Source organism: Microtus oregoni, unplaced genomic scaffold (genome assembly GCF_018167655.1).
Source record: "Microtus oregoni isolate MIOR12 unplaced genomic scaffold, Mior012 000010F_ref0000083, whole genome shotgun sequence".
NCBI lineage: Eukaryota > Metazoa > Chordata > Mammalia > Rodentia > Cricetidae > Microtus > Microtus oregoni.
The window spans coordinates 32,780,138-32,806,980 of record NW_024543069.1 but is presented as its reverse complement, the minus strand read 5'-3'; the positions used below and the strand labels follow the sequence as shown (position 1 = coordinate 32,806,980).

Genomic DNA, 26,843 nt, shown 5'->3' with positions numbered 1-26,843 from the left:
GGAACTCTTTCTTGTTGGAATTTTTACACCCGTAGCTTGCCTGCTTTAAGTGTGTGTGTCACATCCTTCCATATGTGAGTAAGTCTTACTGGAAGGGATTCCCTGAAGTCAGAAGTAGGTCAGGGAAGATCAAGGTTGAAGCCAGGGTGAAGATTGATGTTGTTCGGGTGTGAATCCATTTACTTTTGTGTTAAATGAAGTTAAATTACATCATGGCACCAAGGCCCCAGTGACCCACAATGCTTCTGTCACAGCTGCTCTTACTCTACCCGCACCCCTTTAGTTTTGCTTGTATAGCCCAAGAGGCCAACCTGGAACTCCACCTTAAGTAGCCCAGGCTGGCCTTGAACTCACATCACCTTGTTTCAGCCTCCTTTCTTGGGCTGCTTTGGTTCTGAGTCTTAATTGAGTGCTCATTCATAGACCTTGGGGGCCGCAAGTGTCTTAGGTATAAGCATGATTGAATCGTTTGTGAACTGACAAGTGGGAGCAGCTTGTGGTTTGTCGTGGAACACTCATTTATTACGTTCTTTAAGATTCTCCCAGCTGCTTTTCTAATCTGAGTTCAAACTCATTGGTAAAGAATCCATGTGAGTTGGTGTTTGCCGCTCCAGGGCGGTGTTAATGTTTGCATCCCTAGATACAAGAGTGGGTACCAGCTCAGTTGTCAAGAGTTCTTTTTTGGGGGACGTATTTATTGCTGACATCAACTCTATAGCAAGGCCCTGTAGTAGCTTGGGCAGCATTTTAAGTTTGGTATGTGACATGCATTTTAAAAAACTCATTTGTTTTGGTTGAAATACTTAAGTTGCAGTGCCTGTAAGTTTAACTGGGGTCTAGCTAACTTCCTGATTGTTCCAGCTTCTGAACATTTTGGTTAAAACGGGAAATACGGTGTAAACTGTTGACACTATCAGACTGAGCATCCGGATTAATTTTGGCAATTTGGATATATTATGCTCTTGATTTAAAAATCGAAATCAGATACCACTTGGGTTTCTTTTACATGAATTTGGGGACAGGTAGACAGGTTTCATTGCACTTCTGGTTGCTTGGAAAGCTGTACACAGCAGAACAGAAGAAGGTGACCTGGGGGGAGAACGTGAGGTAATCTTTTGGGGCTCACTGTTGCAGCGTGAGAGTCGGTGGTCAGGTTAGACTGAAGTGTGTGATCGTTGCAAACAGAGTAGCTGACAAGATTTGGGGTTTGTGTAAGGTCGCCGGGTGTCTGAAAGTCCATTCCCCAGGAGAGTACGTTTTAGTGACAGAATGGAAGGACACCAATGTTTCACACTAGCTTACTAGGTGGTACTCCAGTTAAAGGTCGGCTGCATACCTCAGGTGACTAAGGCGTGCAAGCCGGTGAGCCTAGGCCACGGCCGTGTGTGGGAACTCGGCCGTTTGTCCAGGAGGTAATTTCAGTGCTGAACTGGGTGGTAGGGTGACTAAAGAAGTGTGTGGAGGATTTAATTGAGTACCTTCTGGAACTTCTTGCCGGTGACATAAATAACAATGGAGACACAGTGCATAAAATTGATGCTTTGTGGAAAAAGGCAGTCTTTTTGCATATGAGCCATAAGATAGTAAAATCACTGGGGTGTGGTCCTTATTAGAGCCGTAGAGTTTATGGCTTGATAAATGGTCCTTGCTCTGTCCAGTCCTGGCTGGTTTGTCTGTTCTGTGAGTCCCTTTCCCAGGAGAAGTGTTGAATAAACACCCTCCACATTTTTAATCTTTGGTAAAATTCCTTCTGTTCTGTCCCCGGGGCCACCCTACGGCCACTGAACTCGGTGACTCCGGTTCTGGAGCTATTTTAGTGTTTCACTGCTTGGCAACTTCCTCAGTTCAAGCAAAGCAAACACAAGCTTGAAGGTTTTGAGGGACCTTGCTCTTCTCTTAACCATGCAGACAGTAGCGTCTGAGGTCACCCCATCCAGGAAGGCAGCCGTCCACAGCTGGTTCACATTGGAGTCTCCTACTTGGTGAAGCTTTTGAGTTGATGTGTAGGTTTGACTGTTTTAGCCCACGTGACAGAGGGGATTGAGTGCTTGGTCCTCCAAGAAGATTGGTGCCCTGAGCGCCCACCGCAGCTGGCCAGTTGTCTTGGCTGTGTATCTCACCTTGCAGAGAACAGAGATGCTGGATGGCTGCTTAGTAGTCCAGCCAGTTCTCCTTGCTCTCTAGGAAGGACCAGTGATCCTCTCACTGAAACCTGACTTCTCGTGCTCTCCCGGAAATGCTGATTCTAGTGCCCACTACCTAGTGCTTTTATCTAGCTGTTGTGCTTCTCACAGCAGCTGGACTCAATGGGCTCCTGGACATCAAATCCCTTTAAGTCAGGCTCGGTGGCATTGTGGGCGGAAAATATAGTCACTATTCACCAGACATTGTGATCTTCAGGGACACACTGGGGAACACAGAACACTATATGCTGATAGGCAGTTGACTCTTTGACCTCTCAGTCCTTGTTAGCCTCTGTTGAAGGAAGAGATCTTGGGGAGTAGGGGAGGAAAGGCCACTGGAATACATGTGTCATGAAAGCAGAAGTGGAGCCTGGGAGGGAGGCCAGCAAGGGGGAGGCGGCTGGAGAGGGGAGAACAGAGCAAGAGAGGGAGAAATAAAAACAGAGTGTAACGACCTAAATGTGGAAGGGCCATAAGGTAACCCATTGCTCCGTGCTAGTTTAAACTAGTGAGAACACCAAAAGGTAGGTCGGGTGGTGGTGGTGCACACCCTTAATCCCAGCAGAGGCAGGTGGATCTCTGAGTTCGAGGCCTCCGTGGGCTGCACTAGATTGATGCAATCTCAGAAACAGCCAGGTGGTGGTGGCTCACACCTTCAGTTCCAGTATTTAGGAGTCACGCACCTTTAATCCCAGCACTAGGAAGGTGGAGACAGGAAGGGGTATGGCTGGGCGGAGAGGAATGTGAGGTGGGCAGAGGGCATTCAGTCTCAGGACTTGCAGAGACAGGATACCCCATTCGGTCTGAGGACTCAGAAGAGGTAAGAGCTAGTGGTTGGCTCCTCGGCTTCTCTGATCTTTCAGCTTTCACACCCTGATATCTGACTCCGTGTTTTTAAAAGACCACTACACACTACACACTACACACTACATCCAGGTTTATTTCCCAGATGTACACAACAGCTCACAAGCGCCTTTGACTCCAGTTCCAAGGGGATCTGACGCCCTCTTCTGGCCTCTTCAGGCACCAGACATACTAGCAGTGTGCAGACGTACATCTAAGCAAGAGATCACACACAAAATAGAAATGCGAGTCCTGCTCAGTCAGTTCAGTGACGGTCACCCGCCCTCGTGTTGGGCACTGACTGCAGCCTAGGCTTCTGCACTGATCTTACTAGGTTGGTTTAGCTAGACCACCTTCCTGAAGTTTCCTCAGAGGACTTCATCCTCACGCTTCCTTGTTCCTTAGTTGGGCTGTGAGCCGCTTTTGCCTTGGCTTCCTCTGCCCTCACTGCAAGACACTTCACAGACGGTCAAGGATGAGTTCAAACCATGATAGTGGTTGAAGAGCAAATCCTTAAAAGGGGGATTTGACAGAGTTACCCAATGTCAATCAATAAACTTTGCAATCACATGTAAATAAGGAGTATCTAGGAGCTGTTGCGATGGCTTAATTGTTTTTCCAGAGGACCTGGGCTTGAGTTCCAGCACCCACTTGGTGGCTCACAGCCGCCTGTAACTCCAGTCCCAGGGGACCTCCTGTCTCTCACCCATGATCTCCTCAGGCACCAGGCATGCACGTGTGCACAGTCGTCTATGTAGACAAAACACCCATACACACGCTAAGTGGAAAATAAGAAAAAAGGATTTCTGTTGTGAAGGAAAACACTAAAGTTTTGTGTGGAGACGGTGTCCCGAGGCTCATGGAGAGATGCTTTCTGGCTCTTTCACCTTGGTGTCTGTCCTAGGTTCACTGTTGAGCTTTAGGGTGCTGGGTTTCTGTTGTTTGTGTTCATTCAGTAGACCCGAAGCTCCCTGCCTGTTCAGGTCAATGTGGGAGCCTCGCCTGCTGTTTGGTGTTTAGGCTGCTTTCTCTGGAGTCTTGTGAGTTCTTTGAATTGGTTATCACTTAGCTCCCTACCATCTGTGTAGGTAGCCATCAGCCAGTGCTCCTTGCTCCAGCTCTTAGTGGCCAGATGCTTGCCACATGCAGCTCCTGTGTGTGTTGAAGATAGTAGCTTGGACTTTGAGTTTCTGATACAGTCAGTAACCCTGGGAGAGATAAATCAGCCTGATGTCTGCTGGGCTGTGTCTTGCTGTTACTTAATAAATCCCTCCTTTAGGTGGTGATTTTTTTTCAATTTTTAGAAAATTCTTTCTGGGGTGGTGGTGGCGGCTCATGCCTTTTATCCCAGCACTCGGGAGGCAGAGGCAGGCGGATCTGTGAGTTCAAGACCAGCCTGGTCTACAGAGCGAGTTCCAGGATAGGCTCCAAAGCTACACAGAAACCCTGTGTTGAAAAACCAAAGAAAGAAAGAAAAAAGGGAAAATTCTTTCCACCGTCTTAGGCTTTGAGGAGCTGAAGCTGTTGTGGAAGATGAGGGGTGTTTCCTGTTGTCTCTGTGCCCAGGGGAACATGGAGTGTGACTGTCAGCTCAAGGGTGGCAGGGAAGACAGACATTTCAAGTGGGGATTGGGTTACAGGTATGTGTGTGGGGGGAGTTGTACGTGAACTATCTCTCTGGGGAGACCGATGGGTGGATCTTGGTTGTGACTCACTGTCTGTGGAGGTGGCTCTGACTCCATTTGGACTCCCGGTAATCACAGTAGATGCCTTCACTGCTGTGTGTGACTGCACACGTGTGTCTTAAGGTTGTTCTAGGTTTTGGCGACAGGGTCTCTCACTGACTGGCCTGCCAGGGAGCTCCATGGGGTCTTCCTGTCTCTGCCCACAGTTTTGGGATCAGAAGTGAGCCCTGCCTTTCCATGTGACTTGTGGGTGTTGAAATTATGTTTGTGCTCCGAGCTCTTTACTAAAGTCCCCTTTAACTGGTGTAGAGAATCAGTCAGAAGAAAAAAAGCCCACAGACCTAAACTGGTGAATTTCTCTGGAGGAACATATAAAGTATAGCACTAAAGTTCAGGAGTCCAAATATCTGAATGAACCCTGTGGGTCCATTCCAAAAGAGGAAGCTACTGCCCTGTACCAGACTCTGAAAGACTCAACACCCGCTCAGGGTCACTTAGTGGGAGCCTATGAATGCTTAACAACAGAAGCTACAGGAATAAAGGCAAATAAACTTTGTGTGTGTGTGGGGGGGGGGGGCAGTGTATGTCCCACTAAAAAAAGTGAAGACCACCCCAAAGGCCTTAGATACGGAGATAATAAGCTATTGTGTTTTTCAAAGGTTTATTTTTAATTACGGGCCTGTGTGTGGATGTTAGCACATGAGTGCACGTGCCCAGAGAGGCTGGAGCCAGAGCTCCAGATGACAGCGAGCAGCCCCTGGTGGGCTCTGGGGACAAGTTTTGTCCTGTGCAGGAGCCGGACACACTTACTCACAGAGCTTCTCTCTGGCTGCTCATGCTGTTCTTTAAGAGGGGCAACCGTTGTTAGATGACTGAATGGGGGGAAGGGGGTTTGGACTTTGAGGGGGAGGGACAAGGTGTGGGAAGATGGCCTTGAATGGAGGGTGGAGGATTGTGTATGAATAAGAACCGTTTCGTGGGACACTTTTTTAAGTGTAATTTGCTTTACAAAAGGGAAATTTATATCTTTCGGTTGGTCAGGTAGGGCGAGGAGGACAACCCAGTTAAACCTTAGATGGAAGTGGCATATTTCAGTCCCCCGTACTCTGGTGGTTTTCTGCCTCTCTGACTGCCCTTTGACAGGTCTGTTCAGAGGAAAGCTTTAGGTTTTAGTTACCACCTCGCTGTGGGGCTGCAGCTGTCCACACTACTCCCCTTCGCTGTGTGTGGTGCTGCGGCCGTCCCCACTACTCTTCGCTGTGTGTTCATTGGAAACAAACCTCATGCCACGTCTGCTGATGACCAGCGAGGAGGGTTGGTTGGATGGGTAGGTGAAGGGCTGCCATCCTTCTGGCTTGAAAAGTTCTCTCTTTTTTTCTTGGGGAGTCATTGATCTGGCAGTAAGGTCAGGGCCCCACAAATGCCAAGACAACCAATAATTTTAGTTTGGAAAAGCCTTTTAGATTTTTCGGAAGAGTGTAGACTTCTCTGTAAAAGGTCAGTGACTGTCCAGGTAGTTGCTGCCCACTGCCCTCTTTCATGCAGTCTGTATCTTTCTCACCTGAGTTGTGCTGGAGGCCTTGATTGCCAGCTAGCTTGAGGGCTGGCTGGGTGGGCTGGGGCTTTTCTTTGTGTGTGTGTCTGTGTGTGCGGTGTGTATGTGTGCTACCTGATTTTTTTAGTAGTTGAGTTTGTTCATATTCGTCGTGACAAGACTTGGGCAATGAGGAGTGGGAGTTTCCCATCCGGGGTGACCCTGGAGAAGTTACTGTGAAGGAGCAGAAGGGAGGGGTTTGGACGGCGTTCCTGAAGCTTGTTGCCCCTTCCTGTTCTAGCTGTTGGAGATGGCACGTGTGTCTCCCCCCCATTACCTCACTGGTCCTTTCTAGAGCCACAGGTTGTTACTTAGTTCATCTTAGCAAAATTTGGGGTTCATTTGTAACAGAATTTGCCAAAGAAGCCCAGTCATGCCCAGTGCACAGTATAAACAAAGTGTGAGGCCTGGCCCCGTCCCTGCGCCCAGTCTGCACACAGAGCATAGGTCTGTTTGGGAGACAGACTGCTCCTTGCTGTGGGCTGTTCCCTGCAGTGCTGCTGCCAGGGCTGAGGAGACTCCTGAGAAGTTATGATGTCTGGGGACTGTGGATGGAAGGGTGGCACCTCTGGGAGACCTGCCCACATGTGGCTTTACCCCTCCCCCGACTCTTAACCTGGTCTGTTAATGATTTCAGCTAATTATGTGTCTTTGGTCTTTTCACTGTTTGCAATTCAAATGCTACTCGAGGCCCTGTGTTTGCTTTTGTTTGCAGCATCCTGGCTGCCATCTGAAGCACAACTTGATGATGGCATGTTACCATCTTGGGTTAAGTGCTGTCTCATTGCTTTGCAGGCTGCCTGCTGTCTCCCGGGGAGATCATGAAACGAGGTCGCCTTCCCAGCAGCAGCGAGGATTCTGACGACAATGGCAGTAAGTCCTGCTTTGTTGTTCGTGGAGCCTACTAGGGTTTGGGTCAGTGTAAAACCATGATTTTTTAATATGATGCTTTAAATAGCCAAGGCCCTTTGCATATCAAGCAGGTCAGAGAAAGGCAAGGCCTGGAGAGAAACACATCTGAGTGTGCTGGAGCTGCAGGGCTGTAACCAGATCCTTGCCGGCAAGGTTGACTGCAGGCAGGCCTTCTGCAGGCTTCCTGCGTTATCCAGGGAGAAGGATTCAGTTCCAAGAGCCACCGGTGTGTCTGTTTTCATTAAACACCATTTATGGTGCCTCACGTTGCTCTCTATGAAGAGGGAACTTAATCAAAGCCAGGTAATTATTAACTAGCTCAACCTGCCTGGGGCTCCGAGGGCAGATGGAGGACTGCCCACTGTGATGGGAGGGTACCAAGTCCAGGTTCTTCAGACATGGCACATGAGTCTCTGCCCTCTCCAAGGTCTAACGGGATGGCGTTTAATCTGTCACTGTCTGCATCTCAGCTCTCTGGCAACCTCAGATTTTCACAGTGTAGCTGAGAACCAGGAGTTAGTTGGTTTCCAGGCAGTCAAAATAAATGTCACACAGTGTCTGTGTTGGGGAGCTAACAGTCTGCCGAGAGACGCGCTCCCCTCAGACTGTAGAAGGGGATTCTGTACCTAACTCGGCGTCTGCACTCCAGCCCATTAGCTTAGGTTTGACATTACACATTAAACTCTGGGATCCTTGAAAGAAAACTTGCTGTACTGTGCGGCGGGAAGGGAGCCAGGCCTGCTTTCTAGGCACTTTGCCTCAGACGTTATGAACAGCTCTGATGTGCACAATGCTCTCATGGTGTGCTGTAGAAGTGGATTGTGGGGACTCCAGAGAGGGGGTCTGGGAGGACCTAGGGAGGAGGCAGTGTCCGGGCAGGTCCCAGGGATGAAATGCCTTGGGCAGCTAGGGCGGTTAGAATGCCTGGTGTCTCAGGCGGCAGGCATGAGCGTGGTTGTGCTGCTGTGGGGGCCACGTGGACAGCCACGGAGAAGGTGGGAGGGCCACAGACCTGAGGCAGCCGTGCAGATTTCAGCTGTGGGAAGGCGTGGAGCGGTAGGCACAGAGCTGAGAGCGATGGCGGTGTGGAGGTGAGCTGTGCCCAGGTCTGACAGCTGCGTGAGAACTGAAGAGCTGACATGTGGTCCAAGCAAAGGAGTCACTGTAAAGGGGAGGAGGGAATCGGGAGGAAGGATGTTGTCTCCAAAGGAGGACTTTTCTCTCATTTCCTTGGAGCTATTGAGGTTCCCCTATAAGTGCAGGCCCGTAAGGCCCCCTATGTGAGCTTGGGAACACCAAGCTGGGTGTGAGGCCCTCAACTTGAGCCTCAGCTCCTACTTCTACACTGGCAAAAGTTTGGTGGTCCTGTCTACTTTTCTACAAGATGTTTGTCCTGAAACTTTTTTTTTTAAAGTTCGTCTTTTTAAGTTTAGAAAATTTTCACCACAAGTGTGTCCAGGGCTGGCGACGTGGTCGAGGTGCACGCTGCCAAGTTTGAGTTCCATAGTTCCATCACTGGTTCTCCTGGGTGGAGAACCCATTCTGATAAGTTGTCCTCTGATCACACACGTGTGTGGCAGGTGTATACGCCTATGTGTGTATATACACACACACATGCACACACACGATAAAAACATGTCCATCCCCAACTCAGACCTTGCCTGTGATGGGCCATTTCCTTTCTCCTGCTATGCTCCTGTCTGTTCTTTTGGGAGGTTAAGGTAGAATGCCATCCAAGCCCAGGTCTTGGCTGCACGTGGGAGTGTGCTGGTGGTTGTGGGGCATAGCAATGACAGTTGCTGGAATTCTTACCATGCAGTGGGTTCAGTATGGAGCACACTGTAGTTGGTGGCGCTTTATGGCTGTCTGGTCAGGCTTGGTGACTCAGTAATTACGGTGAGCGGTGAGAGTGGTGAGCAGGTATTTCTGACCGAGTGCCAGGGCCCACGGCAGTATCTGCAGAGTTCAGCTCTGACTCTTCTCCCCTTCTTCCCTGGCAGCTAGTTCATGTGTAGGCCTCTGCTGCTAAGCCCCTCATTGCACTGGGCCCCCTCCCCTTGTACACACTTGGGGCTGGGGTGGTAGTGGTATCTTATGGTAGCTTTCTATGTCCTGAGTTTTGTTTACAACAGGGTCTGTACAGTGGCCACCTCCCAGCCTCTCCAGCCTGCAGGCCTGACTGGGATTTTGGCAGGGTGTCCAAGTGGAGGACAGCTGCAGACGTCAGCATGGGGCCACAGCACCAGCCACAGGCACAGCCGGGGCCTGCTGGCTTCTGAGTCTGGAGGCCATTGCTTTGTTTTCTGGCCTGGCCCAGGGGAATAGCAGTGTGGTATTTACAGTTGGGGATGGATGGGCCTTTTCTGTGCCAGGTGTGAGCCCTCATCCACTGTCTTCGTGGTTGTTGGTCTTCCTCCAGCTGCCCTGGAGGCCCATCCCTGCAGTTGGATGGAACAGTGCTGGGGTGTTTGTAGGCACTGTCTGTTATTGCTGGGCTCTTGGGACTGGTTAGCACAGCCAAAGTCTGAAGTTATACCCTGTGCCCGGGTGTGGCCTGGGGAAGCAAGCCCTTAACTTCCTGCTTCCACCCAGGGTCCTTGGCCCTTAGGAGAGTGTGGCAAAGGTGGGACCAGGACCCACCAGTTAGTTTCATTATTTCTAAAGATTTCATTTTATCTGCAGAGACTAATTAGAATAAAATATCCCTTTTTGGGCAGGAATATTATTGGTTGTCAGAGACTAATTATAGTTGTAGTCGCTAACTTATTTTCCCTATGTAAGTAAGAAAACTTAAATACTATGCAAGGACTACTGTCAAGCCTGTGCTTTTCAGAAGGTGGGGATAGATTGGACAATAGAGGTTGGCTGTAGGAATTGTGGCAGGCTAGGGTCCTCTCCCAGCATAGACAACAGGTAGTTCTGATGCTGTCTGTGTAGTTTCAGTTGACAATTTATGTGGCCATGGCTTTATTTGCCCAGGAGTGCAAACGTGCTAGGTCTGCATCCTGACGCTGTGACATTGGCCCATGGCACTCTGTATTGCTGGACCTGTGTTACCTGTTGAGTTGTTTTCTTTCAAAGGGCAGAAGCGCATCTCGGACATGGAGAGACTCCATTGGGGTGGTGGGGAGGGCTTTCCTAGTCTGTGTTTTGTGGTGGCGTGAACAGGGTCTCTGTTTCCAGAGCCTTTCTTGCATAGTGTAATCTTCCCCTACCTTTTATTTTTAGTGGTGGTGGTAGGGCCTAGCCCAGAGCCGGAACAGCTTATTACACGGAACTGATCCAAAACTGGGAGGTGGCGTGCAGTATGCATTAGATTTACTCTTGAGGCTTTCCCGTTATGTTAGCTCCAGGGCAAGCTAGCAGGGCTATTTTTAATCTTTCAAAGGGGTGTGCTGGCGGTGTCTGGCAGGAGCAGAAGGGGCTTGGTGCTTGCATAGGCATGGCCTGCTGCCTGCTGTGATCTTGGAGCCTTTTGTAACTGTGCTAGCCCCAAATGCTCTCTCTGTCCTGGTGGAAGCTGGGGATAGTAAAAAAGACAGACTATTTCCCTTCCATTCTTTCAGTGTTTGAGATAGTGTGACAAAACTGTTTTGTCAATAGAGAGGACTTTTAGCTTTAGGTATCAATTACTTATCAGGGAGTGGCCATAAGTTTAGACGCTATTGCCAAGATCATTACTTCTTGCTGAAGGCAAGCAGAAAAGGGAGCAAAAGTTTACTTATTATGTTTCTATTTTGAGACTGGGTCTGGTATTGCCCAGGCTGCCCTCGAATGACCTTGAACTCCTGATCATCCTGACCCCACCTCCCCAGTTCTGTGCTGGTAGCAGTGAAGATGCCTTACGGAATCCTGTAGCTTGCCTTCAGCTATCAGCACTTTGGACGGGAGTGCAGAGTCAAGTGCCAGCTCAGCGTGGTTACTGCCACAGGCAGAGGCCTGTCACAGTCTGCTGTAGCATGAGTTACCTACAGACCTTGAGGCTCCTCTTTCTGCGCCACACGCCCCCTTCTGAAAGTATTTCATGCCGGAACTGTTTAGTTAGTGAAGTATGTAGATAGTTACTATTACTCTTACTAAGTTACTTGAGACTGGAGTTTGAAGTTTTGCCCAAGTGGGCCTTGAACTTCAGGTCCTCCTGCTTTAGTCCCCTTCGTTTCTAGGACGGCAGCGCCAGCACATCCAGCTCCTCAGCTACCCTTGTTTGGGGAGTAGAACGTCCTGCTGACACCCTCTACTTCAAACCCACCCCAGGCCTGGGAGGGTGGCGCAGGGGAGGGTGCTGCTGTAATACTAGCCAGGTAGAGGCTTGAGTCCTTCTGACTTTCAGAATGTGTTGTGGATGGACAGGCATTCTGCAGGAGAGGAGCCAACCCCCCCCCCCCCCCCCCCCCCGACCTGCTGCTGAATGGCGTCTCTTTTTCTGGGAGCTCACAAACATATGTGTTAGGTCAGACCGAAGTGTGACCCTGCGCCTGCCATCTTCAGCTCCAGGCGTACTTTCTACAGAGCAACACCGATGACTCCACGAACAAGATTTTAAGTAGAAAATTTATCTACTTTTCAAAAATCTGTTTACTGAGGATTTGCTGTGTGTGCTTGTATGTGTGTGTGTGTGCGCGCTTGTATGTGTGTGTGTACTGACTAGGTTGAACTCCTACAAACTCTGCCTTGTGCTTGTGTATGCTGTGTAAAATACTGACTTGTCTTGAACAGGAAGGTCTGAAGGAAGCTGGAGCAGGGCGGTTCCCCTTGTTCACTGGGATCCCCATCCAAGTCTAGGATTTGTGTGGAAGGTGGCCAGAGTCTTTCTTAGAGAGGACGGTGCTGTGTTAGTGGTGATGGCCCTTTCATAGTTTCCTGGTGGCTCATGTATGTCCAGCAAGCTGCACATATTTAAGTGTGTATCTTGAGAGGTTTGGCCATGTTTACATGTATTATGTCATCAAAATCTAAATAATCTGTCCCTCCGACTCAGCCACTGATCTGTCAGGATGGATTAGTCCTCTCCCCGACTTCCCGTCAGTGCGCTGGACCTGTTCTGCTCGAGTTTCTTTCACTCAGTGTAATTATCTCAGTATTTATCCACGGCACACGAAGCAAGTGTTTCTCACCCATCTGTTTATAATGCGTTCCTTTTTGTTGATGGCTAGTGTTTTGTTGAAGGATTGTGTCATAATTTATCTTTTTACAGTGTGGTGGTGGAGTTTTAGGTTGTTTCTGGGTTTATTTTCTTTTTTTGAGATCATAATAGTTTCCTCTTTTTGTTTCTCTAAACCTTCCTATGTACCCCAGATCACCGCTGTCTTTCAAATCCGTGGCCTCCTTTTCTTCATTGCTGGTGTGTGTGTGCGTGTGTGTATAAACATAACCTGCTCAGTCTCTGTAATACTACCTTCCGTGTATGATGTTTTCGGGCTGACCACTGGTATAGGATAACCAGTGCACTCCTCACTGGGGAAGACTTTACTGCTCCACGAATTCCTTTAGTTACCTGCAGACCGTTCTGTAGGGGTGAGGCCGCATGGTCTCTCCCATCCACACTGGCATGTCTCTTGTCCTTGTTCAGCTTGTCCACGACAGTGTTTACACTGCCATGTCTGACATAGACCACAGCCTCAGCACAAACTCCCTGGTCCTCTGGCTCTTACAGTCTCCCTGCCCTCTCTTCTAGTGTTCCCTGAGCCTTAGGTTCTGGAATTTTGTGGTAGATTTATCAGTTGAAATCAGGCTCAGCAACTTTGCATTTGTGGTTTTCTGTAGCGGTCTGTTGCAAAGAGAAGTTCCCTTGATGAGGGCCTAGAACTAGTGGTTTTTTAGTTGTAGTAAATGAACTGCTGACAATGTTATATCAGTGATAATTTGAATTTAATTTTTTTCCAGTCTTCCCTTCTGCAAATAAGTTTTATAAGATATTATGTTTCTAAGTAAGAGGGTACCCTGGTTAATATGGGATACCAGGCAGTCTTGGGTGTCTATTTTAAAAGCAAATATGGTACAAACAGATTTTTAAGATTTGCAGTTTCCTAGTGTTGTTGTATTCTGAGCCCACACAATGACAAACTTCATGGAAGCCTGGACGGCTTGGGAATGGTGCTGCCATCCCAAGAAGACAGGAGCATGAGACCCGCGAGAGGACGGACGCATGCTGTGTTTCTGCTTCAACTCTGGAATTCTCAGTACTCTTCCTGTCTTGGGCCATGTTTAAAGTACACCAAAGGAATGATTCTTTTGGAAGCTTTTCGCTTCTATTTTATTCCCATTGATAACTCTTTCCAGAGTTCAGCGAGGGCGCAGGCTGAGGTCAAGCACCTGCCCAGCACGTAGAAGTCCTGGGCTCCATCCCCAGCACCACCGGGAACAATGGAAGGGACCATCCCTTTCCATCTCTCTGATCTTTCTGGGGGTCCCATGCATACACGTGCCCCTCTCTTTTACAGTCTGTGGACCTCCTGGGGTATGGCTTCCTAAACAGTGAATTGTGTTTTATTTGTATGGCTATTTTGTCTGTGTACTATATGAATGAATGCCTGCCAGAAGAGGGCTCGAAGCCCCTCGTACTGGAGTTTCAGATGGTTGTGCCTCCATCACTTGGGTGCTGGGATTTGAGTCCGGGTCCTCTGTAAGAACATTCTTAGCCATCTCTTCAGCCCTTAAACAGTGAGCTGTAACCCCACAAGAAACTGAATGTGGGGGTCATGAAACATTTGGCAATAGTAAGAGGTTTCTCAGTGTGCAATGACAGAAAAAGAAAGGGAAAGAAAACAGTTAAAATACTGATCAAAATGAAAAATGTAGATTCTCTGTGTTCTGACATATCAAATATTCAACCAAAATTTAATTCTTTACATAAAATATAGGAGATTCATTTTATTAGTGTGCAAATTTGCTCTTATCAATAAATATATTTAAAAATTATGTAGTAATAGGAGTGGCGGGGCTGCCTCCCTAGCACCCCAGCTGCCTGGCTAGCTTTGCCCCGAAATAACACACAAACTGTATTCATTTAAACACTGCTTGGCCCATTTCTATCTAGCCTCTTCTAGGCTAATTCTCACATATTAATTTAGCCCATTTCTAATCATCTGTGTAGCATCGCTAGGTGCGCTTACCGGGAAGATTCTAGCCCACGTCCATCCTGGGTCGGAGCTTCATCGCGTGTGCCTCAGAGAGCAGAGCTATCGCCTCTGTCCGGGAGAGGGGAGCATGGCATCTCTGAACTCACTTCCTCTTCCTCCCAGCATTCTGTTCTGTTTACTCCTCCCACCTATATTTTAACCTATCAGGGCCAAGCAGTTTCTTTATTGCTTAACCAATGAAATCAACAGATTGATATATGACACTCCCACATCAAAATTATGTATGCTAACTGATGTTTTTAAGCTTAATTTTTTTGATTTATAGTTAGTAAATGTTTGGTTTTTATGACTATTTTATATACCTGTATATAATTAGGGTTGAGGGCGGGAAGGTGTATGAACCCCTTTGCTAGAGGAAGGCCCTGGTCCACAGAGAGTCTTCTGTGAACTTCAGGAACCACTTCTTTCTCTGTGATAACCAGACTTAGAATTTCTGCAGGTGGCGACACTATTTCCAGTGGGTGTGTGTGTGTTCGTTCCCATTCATTTTGAATGTAAGTATCGTTATTGACTTGAAAAGTACCAGTGTTGAATCAATTACTCCTGTGGAGTTGGGACTGTGGCTTAGGGCCTGGAGATGCTAGGCAAGCCCTGGACGCTAGGCTACTCACCAGCCCTACTTCTGCTCAAACAGAGTAGCCACTGGAATGCCACAGAAGGACAGCAGCTAGGTGACCCAGCCTCGAATTGGTACTCAGGGGTAGCTCAGAGACCTTCCTTGCCGGAGCCCACAATCCCTGTTCGCTGTCACCATTAAGAACTGGACGAGAGGCGTATGTGAAAGACCTGCCTGAGGCAGGCTCTGTGTCTGTCTGATAGATGCTGTGGCCATCAGGGCTTGAGTAACAGGTGGTTTCACTGGGAAAATGGTGGCCTTCTTGGGCTTTTGCTTTTTAACATTGTGGGGTGTTTTGTCAGTTTCTGTTCAGTGACTGCATGCTGTAGTTACAGACAGGAGGCTGAAATGAGTTATCAGCAGGTTAGGCAAAGAGTGAATGTGGTTGGGGCGCTGTGTCTGCAGTTGTGTGCCCACGGAGCAGAAGCCATTGTGCTCATCCACCTGACAGACAAGAGGAGGCAGCAGCAGTGGTGGCGGGGGAGGGGGCACTAGAGGAACAGAGTGTTCTGAGGCCTTGGAAGGTTGGCTTATGACTTGGCTACTGATTGGCTGTGTTGTGAGCAGGAAGGAGGGGGAATCCAGATGACTTGTAGATTTCTGACCTCAAGTAGAAAACGTGGTGGACTCGTCTCAGGAGGGATTGAAGAGGCAGAAGTAGTTCAGGCGAAGTCTGGACTGGTTTTTATGTTGCGGAGTTGGCAGATGTCAGAATGACTGAGAAGTTAATGTCTGCCACCAGGGCTACCCTGGGTCTGCAGTGAGTCCAGGGGGACCTTAGTCTAAGAATGTAGCTCTCAGGCTCAGCCGGGCGTTCTGCTTAGAAACTCAGCTCCGGGAAGTGGAGAAACCAGAGAATAAGGACCCCAGGAAGAAAGGCAGTGTGGTAGAAGGGGTATTTTAGGCAGGAGGAGCTCTCAGTGCTGCAGAGAAATTTCAGGTCCTGGGAGTGCTCAGTCTGCTCAGTCCGGGTGGCACTTAGGATACCTGAGTTTCCTGGTAAGGATATGTTGGAGGGGGTTTAGCATCTCCGGAGAGAGGCCCAGTAAATGTGGAGGTTCTCTGCTTTTTAGGGAACGCGAGATTGCTGTGCCTTGCAGAGACATACTTTCTTCTTTCAATGTTTAGGCACGGCCTTGGATCGAACCCAGGGATCCTGCCATTAGATACTTGGCTGAAGACTTAGGGGATGTTTTCTAGTTTGTCATAGCAGTGTGGTACAGCCTCCACCCCTGAAGTATACTGTGGTGTTCTCGTTCTCCCCCCCCCCCCCCCCCCTTCTCTCTCCTGTACATGCTCTCTCCTGTACATGAGGCGGATGGAGCAGCCTGCACACAGGAATCTACTGTGACTTAGGCCTGACAGGAAGGAAGGAACCGTATGAGGGCCAGGGGATGGCTTTGTAGGTTGTCACTGGAGACACCCCAGTGACTGGCACAATTTCTTGCATGTGTGTGAAGATATGTTTACCCGTGTGGACAGATGTGGAGACCGGAGGTTGGTGAGAGAATGACTTCCTCTCTGTTTTTCACCTTACCTTCGAGGGAAGGTCTTTTACTAGACCTGAAGCTAGACGGGCTGTCTGGCCCCACTTGCACACACCACCATGCCAACCTTTCCTTAGGGCGCTGGGGATCTGGACCAGGTCCTCACACTTACGCAGCTAGCACATCACCACTGAAACACTCATCCCATGTGTGTGTGTGTGTTTTTAACGGTTTCTGTTTGACTGTTTGCTTCCTTAGGCTTGTCCACCACGTGGTCCCAGCATTCTCGATCCCAGCATGGGAGGAGCTCCTGCTCTAGACATGAAGACCGAAAGCCTTCTGAGGTACTTTGGAATGCTTGCTTGCCTTGGTCATGTGTGCATGCAAACCTGCTGCCCTCATGCCTGCCTCACGATGTGCATGTCTGAGCAAGTTACTTGACCTCTGCCCCACTTGATACCCCGGGAAGATGGTGAGAAGCAGATGTGTGTCTCATCGGAGTCTCCGGAGGAGTGAGTGGGCCAATACATGGAGGCGCATACATGCAGAGCATGGGGCATGTATGTAGTGTGCAGTGAATGTTAGCTCTTACTGTTAATTGTATTCTTTTTCCTTTCCCGTTTCATCTTTGCTGGCTCCCAACAACTTTTCCTCTGGCCAGGAGATGAGCGGGTTCAGCTGCTGCCAAGTCTCTGCTGGCCTCAAGTTAGTCTGAGCCATGAATGTGTGGCTTATTTGGCAACAACCCAACGTAATTCTGGAAGTTTTGTTCTGGGGATTATGCTGAAGGCTTTCCTCCACTTTCCCAGTTTGTTTCACGTTTTACATTTCCCTGGTACCCTACTTTTATTGTTCCTTTTCCTCACTAAAATTGTTTTTAGAGGTGCTTCCCCGCTGGCCTTAGCTATCTGGGCCCTGTCATCCTGAGCTGTTTTCTCTACGCCCTTCACCAGGCTCAGAATTCAAAGTCAGGGTGTCAGCCTGTTGTGAGTTTTCAGGGGAAGCTGTGGGAAACTTCTTTGGCATCGCGCTGTTTGTGGGATGACCTCAGTTGGCTTACGGCGTGATGGCCATGCAGTGACAGGTGTTCCTCGGAGGCCGTCTGACACTGGAGACCATGTTCAGGAGCAGAGGAGTTTCTTGGTGATGGAGTAATATCCCCTACCACACAGTGGTAAAGACTGGTTCCAGGAAGCTCTTCCATGGTGGGCGGGTGTGGGAGATGCTGTAGGCCTAGTGTCTGTGTTGACATTCAGTGCTCACTGCATTTTCTTATGGCACCGGGACATCTCTGCTGTTGTAGTTTCTTGTCTTGTTAAATCCTGAGTTGCTGCTGTAACTGATACTGAGCCTTTTCGGTGTCCATACTATCCTGCTGTCCCTCTGAGGCCTCTGAGTAGCAGGCACGGTACTCTGTCCTTGCCCGGTCCGTGTAAATTCCTGAGAGCAAAGTGCTTTCTATGCCAAGGTTTCCAGTTCCTCTGTCCTTCCTTGGTCTACTCTGGCACCCGAGCTTAGGGTCAGAGCCTCTCCTGGGTCTCTAGGAATGGAACAGCCCTTTCTCGTCTCCTTCCTTGGTGTGTGATTTCCTTTCTTTGAGAGTTTGCTTGGTTTTTTCTTTGTATAGCCTAGCTGGACTCTGTTTTACCTGATTTGCTTTGTGAGGGTATAGACTCATGGGTATGACCCTGAAGGCCTTTCCCTTGGGGTAGGGTGGTACTAACCTTAGATCCAGGTCCAGGGGCTTTGTGTCTCGTGGGACCTTATGTCCTGTGTGATCTTTGTGGAAGGTACAGCCAGGCTCTTGCTCGATGGTCCTGCAGCAGGTAGGAGTGGCATCCTGGAGTACGTCCAGTGTTGAAAATGACAGCCAGAGGAGTGGCCTTTTTTGTTTAGCCACTACCTCGTGCTTTCATGAGACAGGGTTTATCAAAGAGATTGCCATCCTGAAAAGCCAGCTGGCCAACAACGTCAGCCGTGCTTAGCAGCACTAGAAAGCTTCCTGTCCTGAGTGAGGGAGTGATGGTTGGCTGTGTGCACGGAGGACAGCCTACAGATTCAGGCTCACGCTGCACCTGCTATACGGTGGGGCTTGCTCATGCCAAGGTCAGGGCTTCCTTGTGCAGCTCAGATGCATGGGCTGAGGAGAAGGCTGGAGGGGAAGCAGCTGTGTAGCCCTGGCTGCCAGGCAGGGTGTGCTGTGCTGTCCGACAGCCTCGTAGATGTGAATGCGAGTGCCCACGAGTCCGCAGAGGAGCAGAGGTGGGGGCTGCCCTTCCTGCAGATCCTTTTCTCCGTGGAGTCTTCATGATGAGTTGAGCGCTTTCATGGTAGATGGACTCGCGCCCCGAGTCCTGCTTGCAGGGAAGATCCGGTTCTGTCTCTCCAGATACTGCTTCCTGGGTCTAAGGTAGGGCATCCTCTGACTTGGTGTCATAGTGACCTGTTGTTCACCCCCAGATCTTTGCATTTCTGCCTGGGTTAGCAAACGGGGCCCTTGCTCTCATCAGCCGTCTGCCCTAGATGCTAGCCCCTCAGGAGGAGGGCTGGCTGGCAGGCTAGTTTAGAAGATAGTGACCTCTACCAGGCGGTTCTAGGTTTTGCCTTTAGGTTAATTGGCTAGTGATGTTTTGTTTGTAAACATGGGCTCCAAAGAGCACCGGCGGGTGACTTGCCATGTGACTTGCCATCGTTCCCTGAAGGATTTCCGGGAGCCTCTGTTCAGCGGCCCTTGGTGAATTGAGAGATCTTAGAGAGGGGAACGGTTGGATTGATAGAGTCACTGCTGCCTCAGCTTGTGTTGAATGAGGGAGCTGGCGAGGGAAATGCGTGTCAGGGGAAGGGCTTCTGTAACAGGACATACTTACTTTGCACTGATACAGTGGCCTTGTTCTGGGTAGCTCCATGGTTACCTTGCAGCTGCCAGTGCTCCGAAATGAATGCAGGTACCAAATGCCAGTGTCCCCTCCTTCTTCCCAGGTGTTTAGGACTGACCTGATCACTGCCATGAAGCTGCATGACTCCTACCAGCTGAACCCCGACGAGTACTACGTGCTGGCGGATCCCTGGAGACAGGAATGGGAGAAAGGAGTCCAGGTGCCTGTGAGCCCAGGGACCATTCCGCAGCCCGTGGCCAGGTAGACACATGCTTCCCTGTCCACCACTGCTTGTTCCTCTCAGCAAACCAGGAGGCTGAGAGGAGACGGTTCCCGAGTCAGTGGTACAATGACACGCGGCCTGACAGGAGGTAGAAGTGTAGGAGACACAGTTCAGGCATTGAGGGTGGTGAGTCAGAGACCCCTGAAGCTCACGGGAGGTGCTGCTCTCTCATACCGGAGAACAGAAGGTCCGAGGCATGTTAGGGAATACATTTCATGTGACTCAGAGTAACCGTGGGTGATTGCGTTTTAGGAGATGACAGGGATGAGGAGACCTGTTGGACCGTGTCTCAGACGAGGACTTTGACTAGTTCTGCTATGGACGGGCTCTTTCCAGATGCTGCTGTTTTCTCTTCTCTCCTGTCACATGGCTCACTTCACAGCATGTCCCCCTTGCCATTCCTTTGAGATGGGCTTTGTGTGCTGGTATGATTTTTGCCCCACCATCACCCTTTGGTGTAGTGTGGCCACCTAGAGGATGGAGTGCCGATAGCTCTGTTGGCTTGGCTGCCACAGCGTCCGCTGGCTCCTTGCTGTGTGGAATAGCCTCTTTTGCCATGGACAGGTGTAGACTAAATTCACCGTTTGGCCCTTACTCCATGTCTCCCTAGACATCGGATTGATTTGATTGTCATCAATTTGGGATACCGGAGGAGTGTGGAATGTTGATGGATGTCACGTTATATTATAGTCCACCGTGGCTAGGCAGGCATAGGTGGCCACCAGGAGTCACCTCTAGAGTCACTGACAATTTCAGGGTGATGACACCCATAAACGCTGGACATCCTGTTGGTCTGAGTGCTCATGGTGGACAGCAAATACGGAAGTCCTGAGACCGCAGCGCTCCCATGGGCCGAGAGCCCTCGGCTCTGCGCTGTCCCTTACACGGCTTGGGTGCAGCTGGAACGTGCTCTCCAGACATGAGCAGGCTGTGAGAGTGGTGGCAGCGGAATCGTCCTGGGGTCGTGTGTTCACTGGGCTCCGGCTCTCAGAATTCCTAGGAATTGCAGCTGCCCACTGTTTTCACTTAGTCTTTTGGAAGGTGAGAGTTCAGAGCCGCTGCCTGTGATCTGCAGCATGGGTGGTGCACAGCTTGTGGCTGCTCTTGCCAGCTGTGTCCCCGAGGACTCTGTGTAGCGACAACTTCAGAGGAATGAGCACACCTGATTGACAGAAGGAATTTAGAAACCAGCTATGGACATGCGGGGTGTGGAGACACGGAGTGGGTAGGGTAGGGTAGGGATGTGTGCTAGGGAGGAGCAGCTCTGAAGTCCGCAGCATCTGGCTGAGGGTGTTGTTGATACTTGTGTTGTCCTCCCGCGCACCCCTCCAAGCCACCCCCACCCCCACCCCCACCCCTGCCGCCCCAAACCAGGGTTTTTCAATAGCTATGGAGCCAGTCCCGGAACTCACTCTGTAGACCAGGCTGGCCTCGAACTCACAGAGATCTACCTGCCTCTGCCTCCTGAGTGCTAGGATTAAAGGCATCCATCACCACTGCCCGGCCTGATATTTGAGTTTTAAGTCATAGTTTTTCCGAGCATAGGGGATGGTCTGGCCTTGAGGACTGGAGGAGGAAGTTGTACCTGGCCTCTGAAACTTTCTTGTCCATGGAAGAGAAAGTAATCTGGCTACTTGTTTTCTTGTTGAACAGGGTTGTGTCTGAAGAGAAATCTCTCATGTTCATCAGGCCTAAGAAGTACATCGCATCATCTGCCTCTGAGCCTCCAGAGTTGGGCTACGTTGATATCCGGTCGCTAGCAGACAGCGTATGTCGCTATGACCTCAACGATATGGATGCCGCATGGCTGGAGCTAACCAACGAAGAGTTTAAGGAGATGGGTGAGACTGTGTTATTACATCATTAGCTCACGTTGGAGGAGGAGCTGCTTGTGTGTTATTACATCATTAGCTCACGTTGGAGGAGGAGCTGCTTGTGTGTTATTACATCATTAGCTCACGTTGGAGGAGGAGCTGCTTGTGTGTTATTACATTAGCTCACGTTGGAGGAGGAGCTGCTTGTGTGTTATTACATTAGCTCACGTTGGAGGAGGAGCTGCTTGTGTGTTATTACATTAGCTCACTTTGGAGGAGGAGCTGCTTGTGTGTTATTACATCATTAGCTCACGTTGGAGGAGGAGCTGCTTGTGTGTTATTACATCATTAGCTCACGTTGGAGGAGGAGCTGCTTGTGTGTTATTACATTAGCTCACTTTGGAGGAGGAGCTGCTTGTGTCTGCAGTGACTCCTGGAGTCCTGTGAGAGGCTGGAGCCCACCCAGGCACAACCGTTTTCAGTCATCTCAGAATCTTTGGAGACCATATTATCTGGCTTTGGTGACAGAGTCCACTTGGGGATTCAGAGCACTGGTGGGCTGATGAGGGACGGTTCCATAGGGTGGAAGCTGGCTTGTTTTGGCTGCAATGACTGGCTTCCTGTCCCTATCTGGGAACCGCAACCCAGGGAGATTAGTAGGAGGTCCAGTCCAGGACCCTGCTCATGCCCTACTGTTGTGATGTAATGCACCTTCCCCCAGCTGCAGCCTGCTGCTTCTCAGAGTGAGCCTGTAAAGATTGCTCCAAACCCTCTTGATTTTACCTCTTTACACTCTTCTGGCTTTCTTTGAGTGAGGTGTACCCTAGCTGAGAGCACACTCTGATGGTCTCTCTCCTTGTTGGAGCGGTGTGTCATGGTGTGGAGTCTGGGATTACATAGGTCTCCTCACATTCCAGCTGTCCTTTCCCACGGTTGCTCTGAGGGTTTGTCCTGACACAGTGAACTCGGTGTGAAAGACTACATTAGTGCTGTGGAAGCAGAGTCGGGGCGTGATGGCATGGGCTGTTCTCCAGCACACAGGGAAGAGTCAGTGTGTGCTTGACTTCAGGGCTGGAAGGCAAGCGCTGTTTGAAGCTTGTGTTCTCATGGAGTCTGCCTCGGCCTGGCTCTGCTAGCAGCTTGCCCTGCCATTGAGCCCACCAGCCAGTTGAATGGGACTGGGTAGGATTGAGTTGCGAATGTGGGCGTTTTCTACTTGGTGTCTTAGGTGTGTTGACTGAGTTGGTGTTCCTGGTCTTGTTTCCTGCTTTAAGTATTTGTGGTCAGAACAGGAGTAAGCCTGGGGCTGTGGTAGAATCTGTTCAGAAGTCCCTGGGGAGTGGTATAGTATGTGTGGTATATATATCTGAGTGGTGTATTATGCCGATGTAGAAGATTCAGTTCTGTCTTTTGAGCTGGCCAGATGCTTAACACTGTCATGTTTAAAACCGCTCAAAACACAGTGTGAAGCATTTGGCTGGCTGTTGGTGTCCATCTAGTCCAGGGTCCTGTCCAGAGACTCAGCTGAGAGACTGGCTTTGCAGTACTTTGAGTTGTAAGAACTCACGTGGCTGGGGCATTAGGCAAGATAAACTGACTTGGCAGAATAAATCATCCTTTGACATACACTGAACACCAGTTTAAAGATGCTTGTCCCAGCCGCTACTGACCTTTTTATGGTAAAGGTTCCTTAGAAGGCAAAGTAAAGTTAGGAGTATCCACAAGCTAGGCACTGGGGGAAAAGCGCCCTAGTTTATGCGGTGCTCACCACTATGCATTCTCAATGTCTTCTCCCATGAAGAGAACACTTCCCTGTGTGTACACACAGGAGCATATAGGCATACGAACATGTGGGTGCTCCTTAAGAGGGGGTTGGTCCCTGAAGTGAAGTCGCAAACTGCCCTGCGTTGGTACTAGGTCCTGAACTCAGGTTCTCCAGAAGAAGAGCACAGCGAGTGTTCTTCTGCCTTTCCAGCTCATCCGCAAAATTTTAAAACCTGAAAGTGATGGTTTTGATTTTATAATGATGCATATAAGTTATAGGCTCAGATTATCTCCGCCCACCTTTTAAACTCGCCCCACCCCCTTCCAGGTCTCCTAATACAGCTCCTGCTGGCCTGAGACCCAGTGACTCCTAAATGTTTCTCTGGAATGCCTTTCTTTACAAGGCGCATTTTCCTTATCAGCAATTCGGAGAACATCTGCACATAGGAAATAGCTCTTTTCTCACTACTAAGACCACAGTAACCACTTTCTTTTTTTCTTTTCTTTTTCAAGGCTTTATTTTAATTACATGTATGTGCCTGTGTGGGTGTGTGCAGGTGCCAGGGTAGGTCAGGAGAGGGTTTCAGAGCTCTGGGATCTGGAGTTACAGACAGTTGTGAGCCACCTGACACAGTGCTGGGAACCTAGCCCAGCTCCTCCGCTGTAGCAGTAGCTGCTCTTGACCCAGAGCCTTCCCCTCGTGCCCTTGGCTTAGGTTTGATGGCTCTTGTAGGAGTGTATTGCATTTTATTTGACTCATAGTGAACTGAGTTCTTTGCTCCAGACATCTCCTCTGTTTGCCTTTCCTGGATCTGATTTCTGTCTGATGGAATGATTATGCATTTCTGCTTGGTGAATTCAGAGCGGAGAGGGATGAGCCAGTTAAAGACATTTGGGTGTTCCGTGTGAAATCTGCTTCAGGGCACTGTTTTAAGCAGCAAGAAAGAAAATTAAAAACAAAACAAAATAAAACCCTGAAAACCAAAACAAGAAAGCCCAAACACCATAATATATGGTCCCGGCTTTCTAAGTGAAATGAGTGTCATAGCAACAGTGGTGCATTTAGCAGTGCATGTATTTATACCCTAGCATGCTTTTGAGATTGTTTTGAAGTTTTGCTTCTTTACTCTATCTTCCGTAAGGAACAAACTGGAATGGAGGTGTTTATCTGCGGGTTGGTTTGAGTCACTTGATGGAAATTTCTCTGGCCCTCCGATTTTCTTTTATTTGTGTTTTATTTAGGAGTTTAAACATGCCAGTGTTTCATTACAGTGATTATTAATGTGCACTTACTCACGTGTCTGGTGTTTTCCTTCAGGGATGCCTGAGCTGGACGAATACACCATGGAAAGGGTCTTGGAGGAATTTGAACAGCGATGCTATGATAATATGAATCATGCCATAGAGACAGAAGAGGGCTTGGGAATTGAATATGATGAAGACGTTGTCTGTGATGTCTGCCAGTCACCCGATGGCGAGGATGGCAATGAGATGGTATTCTGTGACAAATGTAACATCTGTGTGCACCAGGTAAGGGGACAAAGCCCACAGAGAAGCTGCCTAGGGTTCTGGGGTGAGCCTGTCAGCCAGCCTGTGCTCTCTGGAGCCCAGGATGCTTCCAGATGGGGCTGTATCCTCACAGCTGTGGTCTAGGGATGTCATTGCCAACACCAGTCCTAGGGGGTAGGTCTTTCCCTTTACAACCCGAAGGCGCTAGGATCCAAGTGGGAACTCCGTGGAAAAGCAAGTCCTCGAAGAGGTGGTTAAACTCTACATTAGTTTCCTAAGCTTCATAAATGGTGATTGGAAAGAGCGGAAGCTGTTTCGGGAACATTCAGTTTTGTTCTTCCTTGTCTCTTCCTGGCTTATGGTGGGGTCTTGTCAGTCCTTGCTGTTCTTGGCATGTGGCAAACTTTAGTACTCACGCTGTTTTCCCTGTGTGTCTGTCTCCCCAGGGCTATCTTCTTAGACAGTCCCTAGGCCTGTAGGACTAAGTGCCTGTCCACAGCAGTATGGTCTTACTCCAAGTAATCACATGTCCAGGGACTGTTGATAAAGGTCACTTTTCGGGTAGTGGTGGAGTCTTGAGCGTATCTTTTGGGGATATAGGATAATCCACAGCATTAATATTTGTTTACATATAAACCTAGCTATTGAAGGAGTGTCAAGCTCCCCTTTATGTCTTTCATTTTAGATTTTGTTTAGTTTTCCGTGTGTGGATGTTTTGCCAGCACGTTATGTCTGTGTGCACCACATGCATGCCTGGTGACCACAGGTCAGGAGAGTGCATCGGGTCTCCTGGAACTGGAGTTAATGGATGACTGTAAGACACCGTGTGGGTGCTGGGAACTGAACCTGGGTCCTCCACGTGAGCACCCAATGCTGTTGACTGCTGAGCCATCTGACTCCAAGAGCCCCTCTCCTTGAGCTTTATTTCCAGATGCAGTAGAAAATGGTGGCTGCTTGTTACTGTCTTTCCCTCCAGGGAGGGTGGGCACTGGGTAGTTTAAAGAGCTTGTTCACAGATGTAGGGCCTTTTACCTCTCATTTAACTTAAGAGATTTATTATTATATATTTTTTAATGTTTGTATTTATTCCCTAAGGCTGGGGTTATAGGTTGTGAGCTGCTGCGATCCAAATTTGGGTTGTATGGAAGAGCAGCAAGTGTTATAACCACGGGTCTCCTGTCCAGTTCCTTATTTAACCTTCCCCTCAATAATGAAGCGATGTGGATTTGTGTGGGGCCATGTGCACCGTGCACTTCGGTGGTTTAGAAAGCTGTCCTCAAGTACTTTTTCTTGAGGCCATCGATGACACTGAAATTTAAAACAAACTTAGAGGAAGTGGAAGAGTTGCTTAGTGACCTGAACTTTGTCTTACATTATCATTCTTTGAAATAGCTCCGGCTGGTCCTGCTCTGCCTCCTGTGTGCTGAGACCGCACATGCCCCGCCCATCACCCTCCCAGCTGTGACCTTGCCTCAGCTTGTCTGACCTTCGCGTTTGCTTTAGTCCACGTCGTACCTAGAGTGTCCCTGGCCTCTGGAGGCCCTGTGGTGGCGGTGTGTTACGATGGAGGCCTGTGACCCCACCGTGGCTGGTACTTCTCATTTACCTGAGCGACTTTGCAGTCTTCTGGCATTTGCTCTATTACAAGGTTTCTGCCCGGAATCTGGCTGTGCTCTGTGTTTTAGAAGTGTAAGCTGACATCAGGGCTGCCTGCCAGAGCCTTAGCACGTAGGTGGCAGTCAGTTGGCCCTGGTGCTCGCGCTTCGGCTTCTTCTCTCTTGACACACTTAATGCTCACTTCATTTTTCTTTTGGTGAAATCCTCCGTGATTTGTCTTGAAGGCATACTTAATTAGTATAGATTCGCCTTTCCAGGAAGTGAAATTCTGTCTTCAAAGGCAACTCTAGAATGTCTGCTACAGAACCTTAGTGTTTGAAGCCTTCATAGACTGTCTAGGCCTGCCTACAAAATCTCCTTTTGCAGTAGACTGTTGGCAGCGGCTTACTCATGGCCAGCGCCACAGTGTGAGTGTTCCTTTGCTGTGCTCAGCTCTTCCTGTGGTTTCCTGTCTTGTGTCCTGGGCATTCAGATTTCATGGCGGTTGTGCTTTCTGGGTCTGGAGAAATAGAGCCGTGTCC

General features: G+C 49.3%; 1 protein-coding gene across 5 annotated transcripts in view; it reads left to right on the top strand.

The window, feature by feature from the left end:
• Jade1 (jade family PHD finger 1) overlaps nucleotides 1-26,843 on the top strand; it is a 54,207-nt gene that overhangs the window by 9,094 nt on the left and 18,270 nt on the right. For all 5 annotated transcript variants that reach the window (XM_041659010.1, XM_041659009.1, XM_041659011.1 and 2 more), the window contains exons 2-6: nucleotides 7,101-7,178; nucleotides 16,718-16,803; nucleotides 19,439-19,596; nucleotides 21,272-21,459; nucleotides 24,515-24,726. In XM_041659010.1, coding sequence (XP_041514944.1) covers nucleotides 7,127-7,178; nucleotides 16,718-16,803; nucleotides 19,439-19,596; nucleotides 21,272-21,459; nucleotides 24,515-24,726 — 696 coding nt within the window. In that variant the 5' untranslated portion in view covers nucleotides 7,101-7,126. The remainder of the gene's footprint in view (nucleotides 1-7,100; nucleotides 7,179-16,717; nucleotides 16,804-19,438; nucleotides 19,597-21,271; nucleotides 21,460-24,514; nucleotides 24,727-26,843) is intronic.